We start from the raw sequence: 12,877 nt of genomic DNA on the forward strand, positions 1-12,877 counted from the left end.
GCTTTAAGAAAATCCTTCATGTTTTTGCAAATTACTTCAGCTGTGGTTCACTCACACCTATACTCTCCAGATTAAGTGTTGAGATTTGCCTTTTAGCCCTGGACTGGACCCTGTTCACAGTGGTCTCCCCAAAACCCTCCCCTCCCCTCTGGTGGCTGTCCACACCAGCCACACCTGTCCAGCCTGCTTCCCATCCTGCTCTGTCCCTTGGACCCACATTCCCTCTAGCCATGTGTGCTTCCTCCCTGACCAACCCCTTGGCCCCCCAACAATCAGTAAGACAGTTTATTACCAAACCCAGTATTTATTGAGAACAAAGGAAACCAGCTGGCATAGAGGCCCAATTTCAATTCATCAAACTTCAGCTGAGGATGGGGAACAGGGAGTGGCCAGCCCTGAAGTTACCCTCCCAGGGAGGAACCAGCTCTGGGAGAGAGGGGCTGTCAGACCTCCAGGGCCTGGCTGGGGGGGTCTCTGGCCAAGGAATGTGTGAAGGGGGAAGGGAGAGAGGATGGCAGCACCCCAAAGTGTGGGCTATGAGCAGCAAGTGGCAGAGGGGGCTGCTGAGCTGGTGGCCATCCAGGGGTGGGGTGCATGTGTGGTCCACTGTCAGGGATTGACGGGGGGCAGGGAGCTGAGCTCAGGCAGCAGCTCAGGGTGGGGATCTAGGCGCGCCAGGCGGCTCTGTTCCAGGGCGATGGCCTCAGCTGAGTGCTTGCATTTCTCAGAGCCACACTGACAAGTGAAGTATTTGCTTTTGATGTCCCAGAAGCGGTCACCATAGTCAAACCTGTCAGAGGAGCATAAGGGGCTATGGGATCCAGAGCCAGGGCCCAGGCCTGCCCCAAAGCACCCACCCCCACCCTCTCCTGACAGGCTCCCAGCCTTTCTATGTGCATGGACCCACCGCACGGGCCCTGCCTGTGGACTTGTCAGAGGTGCAGAACCCTGGACTCCATCCCAAATCTACTGACTCAGAATCTGGGAGGCTCAGAACTCCATTTACACTGATGTCTTGAGAGGCTCGACTCTAATCCATGCCTGGACACCAGGCACTCCCCAGCCTTCGGCTTCTGGTGCCGGGCTTGCTGCATCTCCCACACCCGGGGCACACATCGGAGACACCTCACCCCAGCTCCTCCCCAGTCCGGATGTCCCGGGAACTGAAGAAGGCAATGCGTGGAAAGCGCAGGTCTTGGTGCAGCATGAAGACCCGGACGGGGATGATGTTGGGGTCGCACAGGTGGTTGATGAAGCGGCTGATGTTGCCATAGTAACGGGCATCGATGCAGTACACCTCTCCATCCTGAGGGGAGGGTGGCACTCTTCACATCCACCACTACCCTGCTTGCCTGGCCAACCCCCCCCACTCACGGACCCCAAGTCCCTTCTCCCCACGTTTCCATCTGCTGACTGGCTGCAAGGCACAGAGGGGTCTCCTGCCCACCTTGTTGTCTAAGTCGAAGAGGTAAGAATCATCCTCTCTCACGTCAGCCTCGGCATCAGAGATCAGCTCCCCGACGTACCTGTGGGGCAGGAAGCGGTGGTTCTGAAGGTGAGCAGGGGTTATCGGGAGCCAGCTCCAGGCCCTGCCCCTCCCCACAACCCCATGGAATCCTCCTTCACCATCTGTCAACTGCCCCGGTCTGCGTCCATGGATCCCACAGATCTATACGGCTGTGGGGAACTTGACGTCCAGGAGGAAGGGGCCACTTGAACAGTCAAGAGATGACCCAATGAAGAGAAAATGGGGGTGCCTGAGTGGCTCAGTTAAGCATCTGCCTTCAGCTCAGGTCAGGATCCCAGGGTCCTGGGATCGAGCCCCGCATTGGGCTCCCTGCTCAGCGGGGAGTCTGCTTCTCCCTCTGCCCCCACCCTGCTTGTGCTCTACCTCAATAAATAAAATCTTAAAAAAAAAAAAAAAAAGAGAGAGAGAGAAAATGGATGGTCTTTTAAATAGGCAAATGAAGCCACAGGAGGCCTAGATGAAGTCTGCAAGCCGTGGTGGAGGAGCCAGGCAGGGGACAGGGGGATGACAGATGCTGGGAAAAGTGGAGGCGGACTTTATCCACCTTAAGTAGCATTATCACCTCCATTTTGCAGTCAAGAGAAATGAGACTCAAAGAGGTTAAGAACTTGGCTAAGGACGCCCAGTGGCAGAGTGCGGCTCCGACCCATGTCCGTGTGTCTCCCAGCTTGGAAAGGCAGGGAGGGGCGATGTGGCGGTGGTGGCAGGAGGCTCTGCATTCTGGGCAGGCTGGGGGCAGGTGAAGTCTGGCCAGGGAGGGGCGGTGAGAAGGGGCGGGACCCGTCAGGGAGGAGAGCAGAGGGAGACCTGGGAGTGAGCTGTGGCTGGGCACCCACCCCGTGACCCCTACTCACTCGCAGATGAAGGTCCCCTGGGGGATGGTCTGCAGGGCGCGGACCCCCCAGCCCATCTTGGCCGTTCGGTAGAGCTGTAGCCGCACTCTGGGGGGTGGGAGAGAGACTGGTGTTAGGTGGGGGGACACGGGGGAGAGATGGGCTGAGGGCAGGCTGCAGGGGTGGGCCTCACTTGATGCCGCTCTGCACCACGCGGTTCTTGCAGTTTCTCCAGCAGGAGCACGCCTGGTTACACTCAAAAATCAGCGGGGGCTCAATCTTGTTAAATTCCTGGAGCAGCCGCCCGTCCTGGGTGTCGAGGGAGGGAAGGACAAGTGGTTTCTGTGTGGTGCCCACCTTGGCTGCCAAGGACCCCCAGGACTCCACAGAAAAACCCACTGCTGCTCCAATCCCACAGACGGGGAAGGCGGGCTAGGGGAGGCCACGCGTGCCAAGCTTGGAGACTAGGAACCACACCATACCCTTGATTCACACATAGCTGGGCACAGGCCCATCTCCATCCTGCCGGCACCCCCGGAACCCCTGTCCTGCCCTGCCCTCCTCTCACGAGGGAGGCAGAGAGGGCCCGGCATCGGGGACCAGGCCGAGCACACGCACCTTGTCATACCAGCAGCGAATGCTGAGCTGGCCGCACAGGCAGTTGGAGCTGGAGCAGTCGTCCACACAAGTGCAGTGCTGGGGCAGGAGGCAGGGGATTAGCTCGACCCGCAGAAGCAGCCTTGTCCCCAGCAACCGGAGCTCCCTGACCCCCAGCCACTGTCCTATCTCTGAGGTCATTATTTTAGGACAGTGGGTGCTGATGGTCCCAGGATGAGGCGAAATCAAGATGCTGTCGACAGGGGTGTCCCGGGGCTACCGTGAGCCCATATACCTTCATGTGTCCTAAAGAAAGGACCCCTTCCCCAGAAGGATGCAAGCCCATACCCGAGTTCCCCTTCAGCCCCGCTCCCCTGTTGGCCCGTGACTTGCCCAACTGTCCTTGGCAGCTCTGGATGTCCCTTTGGGAGGGCGCAGGGCCCCTCACTCACTTGCAAGTGGGTGATGTTACGGTCGATGTTCATGGTGGATGTCTCGCAGTTCTCCGAGATGTACTTGTAATCCTCAGGGCAGGGCTCCCCATCCACGCCGTTGACACAGGGAATAGGCACATTCTCATAGCCCCGAGCCACATCCCTGACAGAAGGGACATGGGGCTGGGGGCGCTAGAGAATGGGGTACGGGGGTCCACTAGGTGCAAGGAGAGGCTTGAGAGGTTCCTGGGGCCGTGGGAGGGAAGGGGGTGGTTCTGGGGGTTTGCTGGGGCAGGGGGAGGAAGGCTGCCAAACAAACTGCGGGACATGCACGAAAACTGGATTGCAGATAACTAAGGAATAACGTTTTACTACAGGTATGTCCCCACTACCGCACAGGACCCTCTGACCCTAGAACACACGCACGGCTCCTCTAAGATCCTCATTTAGCTCTCTTCTCATTTACTCTATTTGGCATCCTGGCTGGGGGCTGGCTCTGGGGATTCCGAGGAGCCTGGGGAGGGTCCGAGGGGTGTTCTGAGGGTTCGGCAGGGCTTGGGGAGGGGGCAGAAGGCTGTGCCGGGTGCAGAGGGCCCTGGGCTCACCGGCAGATAATCTTCTCCGTGCGGATGGCCCGATTGCCCACTCCCAGCCGAAGCTTGCGGTTGAGCTGCAGCGCAAACCACACGTCGGAGCGCTCAGGAGTCAGGTCCCACGCCGTGTCCCCCTCCTTGTTCCGCAGCTCCGGGTTCGCCCCGCGTGACAGGAACAACCTGGGAGGGGACGGGAAGCCTGTGGGGTCCGGGGCCGTGAGCTGGCATCAGGGTGTCAGGGTGTGGGGCGGGCAGGGGCTCACAGCACGCAGTCGTGGTAGCTCTCCCGCGCCGCGATGTGCAGGGGCGTGTCCCCGTGGTAGTTGACCGCGTGGAGGTCGCAGCGGGCATTGAGGAGGACCTCGGCGATGGCGGCACTGCCGGTGAAGGAAGCCCAGTGCAGGCAGATGTTTTCCTCCTGTGCAGGTGGGAGGGGCGGGGGTGGGCCCAAGCAGTGAGGCCTTGAACCCAGCCTCCTCCTTGCTCAGGGGGGCCAGGGCAGCCCCCACCTCCCCCACCCCCCGCCAAACTCTCACATTGTCCGTGAGCGTGACGTCGGCGCCCCGGGTCAGCAGCATGCGGATCACCTCAATGTGCTTGTGCTCTGCGGCCCAGATGATGGGCGTCCACCCCCCACTGTCCTGTGGGTGGGGAGAGAGGGAGGAGGGTGAGGGGCCGCCCAGCAGTTGGCCCTGCTTACCGAAGCAGCGTGTGGTTTTAGAGCACAGGCTCCAGAGCCAGGCTCCGAGCATGAGCTCCACCAGTCCCATGCGGTGGGCCTCTGGGTAAGTGTCTTCACCTCTCTGGGTCTCAGTTTCCTGATCTATAAAATGGGACTAATACTGTCTGGTGCTCAAAGTTGTGGAGTAAATTTTCTTTCTAAAAAACACACATTCCTTAGGTCTTTCCACTCAAACATCTTAGAATACGATGACCCAACAGCAAAACCGCTCCTAAGCACACAGACTGCAGTCTCTAAAAAATATTTCCCATTTAAAGAAATCATAGCCTCCTAGAAAAATGGCAGATTGAGCCTGGGGCAGGAAACGTGCTAAAAGGTAAAGATGCTCTCAGAAGTTGCTGGGTCGTATCAAAAGCCAGAGGAGTCTAGTTCAAGGGGCTCCTCCAGGACAAACAATGGAACAATTCAAGGAGTGAAGAGTAACTATAATAGGCCAAAACACACCCAACATATGACAAACTAAGAGGTAATAAAAAGCATCACTGCACATTTCTAGAGATTAAGGCATCAGCTCATCATTCTGAAAACTGAAAGAAGCAAAAAAGAGAAAAGTGAAGGAAAAAATACAAACGAGGAGGGAGAAAGAGATGGGGACAGACGGAAACAGGACTGAGATTCAGGGAAAGGGTCAGAGGTCAGCGGAGGTCGAAAGGGGGCCTGAAGCCCGAGGCGGAGCCGGGGACCCGGAGGAAGTGGGCTGGGCGGGCAGCCAGGCAGCTGACCTGAGCGTTGACGTCCACCTGTCCCGTGCTGAGCAGCAGACTGACCATCTCCAAGTTCCCGATTTTGGCTGCATGGTGGAGGCAGGTGGAGCCGTCCTCCTCCTGAGGGAGATGCGGGCAGGTGAGTCCCTGCTGGCATCTGAGCCCCGGCCTTGACCCGCGGCCCCGGCCAGCCCGCTCAGCGCACCTTGCTGTAGACGCAGCCGCCGCGCTGCACCATGTAGCGGGCCAGCTCCAGGTGGTTGTTCACCACGGCCTCCATCAGCGGCGTCCGCTGCTGCTTGTCGACCGCGTTGAGGTTGGCTCCCGCCTGCGAGGAGGGGGCACGTGGGCCGGCGCCGCGGAAGGCCCGGGCGCGGGAGGGGGTGCGAGGCCTAGGTCACGAGGCAGAGGGCCAGGTCCGTGCTGACCTGCAGCAGCACGTGGCAGATCTCCACGGAGCCCTTCTGTGCGGCCGCGTGCAGGGGCGTGCGCTTGCTCTGCTGATCGCTCTGGAAGTTGGGGTCCAGGTTGTCCACTGTGGGGAGAGCCCGCCACACCGGAAGAGGGAGGGACGAGTGGTGAGCGAGCTACGGTGCGGGTGGGACCTCCTCCAGGAAGGCTGTGTCAGGGGCCCCTCCTGGGGAACGCAGCGAGCCTCTCTGGGCTTCTCCTGGGAAGGCTGACGTGACTCGGCACCGTCCCCAGCACCTGTGTGCTCGTCGTCACCACTGTCCCCACCATCGTGGGTTATCTGTGTGTCTGCTTCCCCCTCCACACTAAGTGTATCAGGGAAGGATGACGACCTTCACCTCCGTGCTCCTGGCTCTGAACCCAGCGTCTGGTATGTGACTGCTGTTCCAGCAAGGCGTGCAGAGCAAACGAGCGAGCGGAATACTCACACAGCATCAGGATCACCTTCTGCAGCTCCCCCTGCTTCACTGACAGGTACAGCTGCCGGGGGTGGAAACGGAGTTTCTTCCGCCTGCCATGGTGAGGGACAGGGGTGGGCTCCTTAGAAGGAGCATCAAGCTCAGCTCCTGCAGATCGGCTTTCCAGCCCCAGCCCTGGCCGCCCCGCCCGAGAGCAACCCCTCATTCACCTCTCGGACTCCTGGATGACCAGGGCCTTCTCCAGGGCCTCGCGGCCGGGCCCCGGGGGCAGCCCCACGGCAGACAGGCAGCCCCCGTTGGGAAGGGTCAGGGAGGGCCCCGAGCTGTCGATGGTGTCAGCCAGAGGGTCGCAGGGTGGGCGCCGGGGCTCCCCATGCCCTCGCATCCGGGCACTGTGGGAGAAGGTGCTGATGTCTACGAGCAATGGTGCCAGGCAGGGAACAGACAGTTGGGAAGGGGGAGGCCAGTACCTGGGCTGGGAAGTGTCTGCTCTCCCAGGGGCATCCTGAGCCAGGGGTGGGGGGGCAGGGGCTGCAGTGCCAGCTGGTGGGGTCACCCCATCCCCCCGGGGGATGGTCACCTCCTGGGCTTCAGATGCATCCTCCCCACAGTGGGGACAGAACACCATGCCATTCAGCTGGGACACACAGGCCTTGTGGAAGCGGTGGGCCACGCGGAAGTCGGGGTGGCACTCCAGGAAGGTGCCCTGGGAAACAACGCGGTCAGGCTCCTGGAGACCCCTGCCCTGCGGGGCACGCTGCCTGTCCGCCCCACCGGTCACTCACCGCTGTACAGAAGTAGCCACAGCCTGGGCAGCAGTGGTGCTTGACCATGCGGGCACGGTGGGTCTCACAGAGCACCATCAGCGCCACGCGGCTCGATGGCCTCATGGTCTCCCGCTTGAGGATGGCGGCGTTGCAGCCTGACAGCTGTGGTGGTGTGAACGGGCAGGGAGAGGGTGAGGCTGGGGCCCAGGGCTGGGCCCCCACCGCCGGCCCCTCTCCTACCAGCCCACAGGCCCACCTCTCCATCCACACTCTCCGTGGCCATGCACTTGTGCCCGGCTCTCTCACTGATGCGGTCAATCTTGGGAGCCTCCATGCGGCAGCTGCACAGGGGTAACTCCTCAAACCCCCGCTCTGTCTCCAGTGAAGACGTGTCATTGGATACCCCTTGGACAGAGGGAAAAGGGAGCTGAGGGAGGCCATCCCCATCACCCACAGGGACCCCTGGTGGGGCCTCTCACCCCCACCCTGCCTGTCCCTCCATGCTCTAGAACTCCCAAAGCCTGGCCATGGACAGACACCTCAGCTCTAGTGGGGCCCCCCTCCTCCCCATTCCCTCCAGCCCAGAGGGTGCCCCCTAGTGGCTCGCCACCCCAGCAATTGGCAATTACCAGCGTGGTTGGGGGAGAGGGTCCCCTCGCTGGGCAGCTCCAGGGACCCCAGAGGGACCTCCATGTACTCACTGGGGCCTGAGGAGCCCACACCATTCACTCCTGACACAGAGACAGAGAGAGTGAGAGTGCGAGCTCACAGGTGCCTGGACGCGTGGGTACATGCGGGTGTACGTGCGTGAGCACATGCATGAGCGTGTGTTCGTGCACGCTCTCTGGGGGCCGGGAGGGGGCTGGAGGAGGGGACCCAAAAGCAGAGGAGCCTCCTCACCTCGAGGCTCCTTGGCCCGGGGAGGCTCGCGCTTCCGCCGTTTCCTGGACGGCTTCACCCATGGGCTGTCCTTCCGCCACTTCTTCTTGGCCTTGCGCCGGCCACTAGAGCCACTCTGGGATGGAGGAAGAATTGGAGAGCCTGGCCCCCAGCCTACGACCCCTCCCCGCTGAGGACTCAGACCTCGGGCCCCACACCCCCCACTCCTCGGGATGCTAGCCTCCAGCCCTTACCCTGTCAGACTGATTGCCTGACTCCTCGTCTTCCTCCTCTTCTTCCTCTTCCTCCTCCTCTTCTTCCTCTTCCTCTTCCTCCTCCTCCTCCTCCTCTTCTTCCTCACTCAGTTGTTCAGCCAGAGCTTCAACCTCAGACTGGGAGAGAGGCAAGGCAGGTCTGAGGAAACAGCAACCTCCACGCCACAGCCCTCTCTTGGGGGGAACTTGGGAGAGAGGCAGGGCAAGACATATCCAACCTCCAAGACTCAAGACAATGAAGCAGGGTAAAGAACTACTACTACTATCCCAGGATGGCTCCCTGGAGGAGGTGAGCATGGACAAGAAAGGAGAGAAAGGGTGCTGAATGTTAGACAGCTGTGAAAAACTCACAACAATGTGTGTAAATCTTGGCAACATATTAAGGTAAAAAAAAGTTCCAGAAAACAAGGACATAGTTTAACACTCTTTATGAAGTTCACACGTAGGCAAGACCACCCATAGTTGCTCAAAACACTAGATGAAAAGCTAACAAGGAACTTAACAATGAGGATGAAGTTAACATTCCGTAAATCCACCGACCAATCTTAAATATGACTAATCAAAAGATGAGATGTTCTAGGCCTCCTGGTGTGATGCAACAGGAAGCAGCATACCAGCCATCAAATCTTCTCGCCATTAAAAAAAAAACAAAACCCAAATCACCTGAAGCTGGTCATGCTTCTAGATCTAGTTTACAAGAAATATTGGGCAGAGCGGAACATGTCAGTCCCCAACCAGCGAATGACTGAATGCAAGGAATTCTGTATTCCAAGTGACTTGGTTCCTTCAACAAATAAACGGCAAGAAAAACTTCTTTTTCAAAGCCAGGGGCACCCATGCATCAAGACAGACCTAAGGCAAATGTCAATCAAACCAGTGGGTGGAGCGCATGTGAATCTGGACAAACAGAAACCCCATTTACGAAACCACAGAGGCAATATGAACCCTGGTAGCAGGGTGACAGTTAAGGAGTCACTGGGACGTTTTTGAGGTTGTGGACACAGTGAAGCTGCTATATGAAAACACAGGAAGCAGCCTCATGTTTAGAGATACCTACGGAAACACTGCCAGATAAAATGACGTGAAGGCTACACACACAACAGTCGGGGAGGTGGGCGGGCTGGGGGGGAAGAGCTGAGTCAGGAGCCACTGGGTACTGACAATTGCTGCAACGGGCTGAGGCTTCAGGAGAGCTCACCGTTCACTCTACTGTGTATATCTGAAATTTCCCACAACGCCGCGTTAAATAAAAAGCACGTTGCGCAGGACAGCAGTATACTGCATCAGCAAACGTGTATGAAATAAAACCAAACCAAGAGCAAAAGTATAAATAAGCAAAAAACAGACAAGAAAACGGGATGCTAAACCCAAAATCCACGACGGCGGCTACCACCTTGGGGAGGGGCAAGGGGATGGGCTGGGGTGGAGCACACACGAGAGGATGGGGCGGTGAATCAGGGGGTGTCACAACGTAAAAAGGAAAGGGAGACGGGGGTGGGCAGGACGGACCGGAGAGGGAGCCTTGGGTGAGATGGGTGCTAGCAGGGAGGTCGGCTGGCTCCTTCTCACCTTGCTGTCGGAGTCCACACGCTCATCCACGGAGTAGGAGTCGTAATAGAGGCTGAAGTCGTCCCCTACCACCGTTTCCCACTCCTCCAGGGACCCTGGGTCCCCTTTCTCCACGGTCACTTCTCCTGAACCCCGTGTAGAACCCAACTCCTCCGACTAGGAAAAGATCAGAAAAATGGAAGCGGCTGGTACTCCCCCACCACCACCATTTCCCCTGAGGACAGAAGGCAGCCCCCCCGGTGGAGAGGCCTTATTTTTTGCCTCTCCAGGCTCACCAGACCACCGCCCGTGTTCATCTTCCTCCTTTTGGCCACTTCTGGAAGGAAAGAGAGAGAAAGACGGGCTGTCCTTAAACCCTCAGGACAGGTCTTATCTAGTGGCCGGTGGGTGGGGGGTAGGGTGGGACTGACCTGAGGTCATCTTCCCCAGAGAGTGCATGTCATCACTCATGCGGAAATGCTGCACTTCAGGAGGCCGCTTCTCAGGGACTGGGGGCTAGGGGCCAAGAGGGAGCACACTTAGGGTCAGGGAGCATCTGTGGTTTTGCCTGGATTAGCCTGGCGCCCTGCATGAGGGTGGGGTGGGCGAGTCACATCCTCAAAAATGCCATCTGAAGCCCCAATAAACCAGAATGTGGCAATCACAAGAACTCCTCCCACACCTAACACTTACCTCTTCAAGCACTCGGAAGTAGGCCCTCTTTACCCATTTTACAGATGAGAAAACAAAGGTTCATGCCTTGTCCAAAGCTGCCTAAACCATATTCAGAACAAAATGATACCAGGAGCCCCAAAAATATTGTCATAAAGCTTCTGAAGTTCTGGGGCTTTTGTCCTTTCCCTCACTTCCTTCCCTGTAGGGATTCACAGTAAAACCCCTTAGAAACCTTTTGGAAAAGGAAGTAGGGACAGATTCAGAAGGAGTAAAAAGCTCCCTTGGGGTCTACTTTGAGGCAGAGAGTTTGAAGTTCCTTAGACAGTCATTATCATAAGAATAATTACCATGTTAACTACATCACCAACTCTCTAACCTCTGTTTTGTCTATTCCCCTCTCCCCAAGAATGTAAACTCCAGGAAGACAGGAACTTGTCTTTTTGCTCAGATGAAGCCCCAGCCCAGAATCTGACACACAGTAGCCCCTAGGTAAACATGTGGAGCCCTGAATAGATGAGAAAAGGTCTGAAGCTAAACTGAAAAGAAGTCCAAAACGGGTTCACAGTGGATTACTCCGGTCTCCCCACCCCCACACCTTCCCTCCAAGTCCTCACCTGCCCATTTCCTGGTTTGGACATGGTTTTTCTGGCTCGGTGGACCTTGGGCTGCCCCTCTGGGCTGGGTGTGGCCACAGGGGGTTCAGGCCCTGCTGTGGCCGCCCCCTGGGCCCCTGGCATACTCAGCAGCCGCATAGCCAAACTCTGGACTGATGGGGGTGATTTTCCAGCTCCTGTCATTGACATCTTGGCCCGGCTGGGACAGGCACCCCCCTTGCTGGGGGAAGAGGGGAATGACTTTGTGGCATGGCCTGGAAGACAGACAGGCAGGCAGGCAGGCAGAGGCAAGGTAAGAGGAAAAGTGGTCAGGGGACACCCCACCTCACCCCTCCAGGTTCCCCAACCTCTCACCCAGCAGGATGCGGCCCCCGTGGAGGTCCCCATCTCCCTCGAGAGTCTCAGGTTCATCCCCAATGAGTGGTGTGGCTCCCACAGGGGTGTCAGCCCCCTCATCGCCCACGGTGACCGTGACAGAGGCTGGGGATGAGGGGCCCGCAGGCTCCAGGGAGTCGGGGCTGGCCTTGGGCAGGGTCTCCTCACTACGAGGGGTGTCCCCCAAAGAGCCATGAACTGTAAGGGAAAACAAAAAGTTCAGGGCTAAGGTCTCAGGGAATCCTGTGTTGGGTGAGGTGAAGGTCCAACTGGGCCCGTTTCTACTGCACTCACCTCTCTCAGTGGCTCCTCTAGGTTCTTTCTCCAGCACCAGCGCCCCCATCTCAGCAGGGGCCTCCCCCTGGCAGGGGACACAAGGTACAGGAGGGCTGGTCAGCCCAGTAGGAAGTTGGGGAGCCCAGGACGCCTGGGCTCTGGGAAGAGAGAGTAGGCTCCGGGGCCTACCTCTTCCTCTATGGGGGCCCCCCCTTCCACGGCCTCGGCTGCCCGGGGGGGCCGCACGACCCCTCCCCCGGGCCCGCATTAGCCCCCTCCCTCTCGGTAGACCCCGCATCTCAGGGGCCGAGAAGAGAGGAGGGGGAGGGGGCGGGGCCTCTGCGCCCCGGCCCCGCCCCCTCCTCCCGGCTGCACGCGCCGCTCCCCCTTTGTCCCCCAGGCCGCGGGGACCCCGGGCACCAACCCCTCCAGCGCCCGCTGCCCCCCAGCCCGGTGGACGGCCCCTCGTGCCCCTCGCGCGTGCTCCTGGGGCCCCGGCGCCCGCCGCCCACTCGGGGGCAGCCGACGGCTGCACGCGCGCCTCCGTGCCCACTCCCCCCACCTCCCACCCCCTGGTCCCCTCATCCGCCCCCGGTGCTGGCCCTCCGGATTGCTGCAGGTCCCGTCCGGGCCCCCCGGCCCCGTTGCACCCCCGGAGCATTGCACGGGCGCGCGCTTCCCCCGGGCGCGCGCGCGGGCATGCACCCGCCTCTCCCCCTCCCCTTCCGCACCTCGGCGGCCGTCGCCGCTGCAGCTCCCGCCGCCGCCGCCATCGCCGCTTGCGCGGGGGGCCGAGCCGGCGCGCGGCCGCCCCGGGTCACGTGGGCGGGGGAGGGAGGGCTAGGAGGAGCCTTAAAGGAGCCACTACGTGCTTTCTGGCCATTTTCCCCCGAGAGCAGCTTCGGAAATGGCAGTGGCTGTCCTAAGCTGGGGGCTGCAGGGGAGAATTCCTGCCAATCCTGGCGTCAGCTCAGCGGGGAGCCGAAGGTGAGGCACGCCTGGGTCCAGGTGTGGCTTCTCCATCCCCCGCCTGTTTTTAGGTAACGAAAGAAGTGTCTGACCCTCACGGCTCTTGGCAGCGGCTGTCTTTTCCAATCTGGCCCGCGTATGCTTCTCCCGCCTCTGGGGTGCTTTCTGGTTTCTGGGT

At 59.5% G+C, this 12,877-nt stretch overlaps 1 protein-coding gene across 4 annotated transcripts; it reads right to left on the reverse strand.

Moving 5' to 3' along the window:
* Nucleotides 1-284: 284 nt before the first annotated feature.
* EHMT2 (euchromatic histone lysine methyltransferase 2) lies at nucleotides 285-12,521 on the reverse strand. 4 transcript variants are annotated; one of them, XM_026482530.4, is made up of 28 exons: nucleotides 12,462-12,521; nucleotides 11,749-11,815; nucleotides 11,434-11,652; nucleotides 11,080-11,333; nucleotides 10,222-10,306; nucleotides 10,087-10,127; nucleotides 9,812-9,967; nucleotides 8,222-8,359; nucleotides 7,989-8,103; nucleotides 7,718-7,819; nucleotides 7,345-7,493; nucleotides 7,107-7,250; nucleotides 6,792-7,027; nucleotides 6,531-6,713; nucleotides 6,331-6,413; nucleotides 5,860-5,966; nucleotides 5,637-5,759; nucleotides 5,450-5,551; nucleotides 4,522-4,626; nucleotides 4,249-4,403; nucleotides 3,998-4,165; nucleotides 3,411-3,555; nucleotides 2,980-3,057; nucleotides 2,555-2,670; nucleotides 2,383-2,469; nucleotides 1,448-1,526; nucleotides 1,131-1,306; nucleotides 285-790 (listed from the first exon to the last, which is right to left on the reverse strand). In XM_026482530.4, exons 1-28 carry the CDS (start codon nucleotides 12,501-12,503, stop codon nucleotides 610-612), a joined length of 3,636 nt encoding a protein of 1,211 aa, XP_026338315.2. In that variant the 5' UTR covers nucleotides 12,504-12,521; the 3' UTR covers nucleotides 285-609. The 4 variants fall into 4 exon arrangements, with proteins under 4 accessions (XP_026338315.2, XP_026338317.2, XP_026338313.1 ...); XM_026482532.4 differs by lacking the exon at nucleotides 7,718-7,819; XM_026482528.4 differs by lacking the exon at nucleotides 12,462-12,521 and having other exon boundaries at nucleotides 11,749-12,056.
* Between the last annotated feature and the right edge of the window lie 356 nt (nucleotides 12,522-12,877).

The sequence above is a fragment of the Ursus arctos genome, unplaced genomic scaffold (assembly GCF_023065955.2).
Source record: "Ursus arctos isolate Adak ecotype North America unplaced genomic scaffold, UrsArc2.0 scaffold_31, whole genome shotgun sequence".
Classification (NCBI taxonomy): Eukaryota; Metazoa; Chordata; class Mammalia; order Carnivora; family Ursidae; genus Ursus; species Ursus arctos.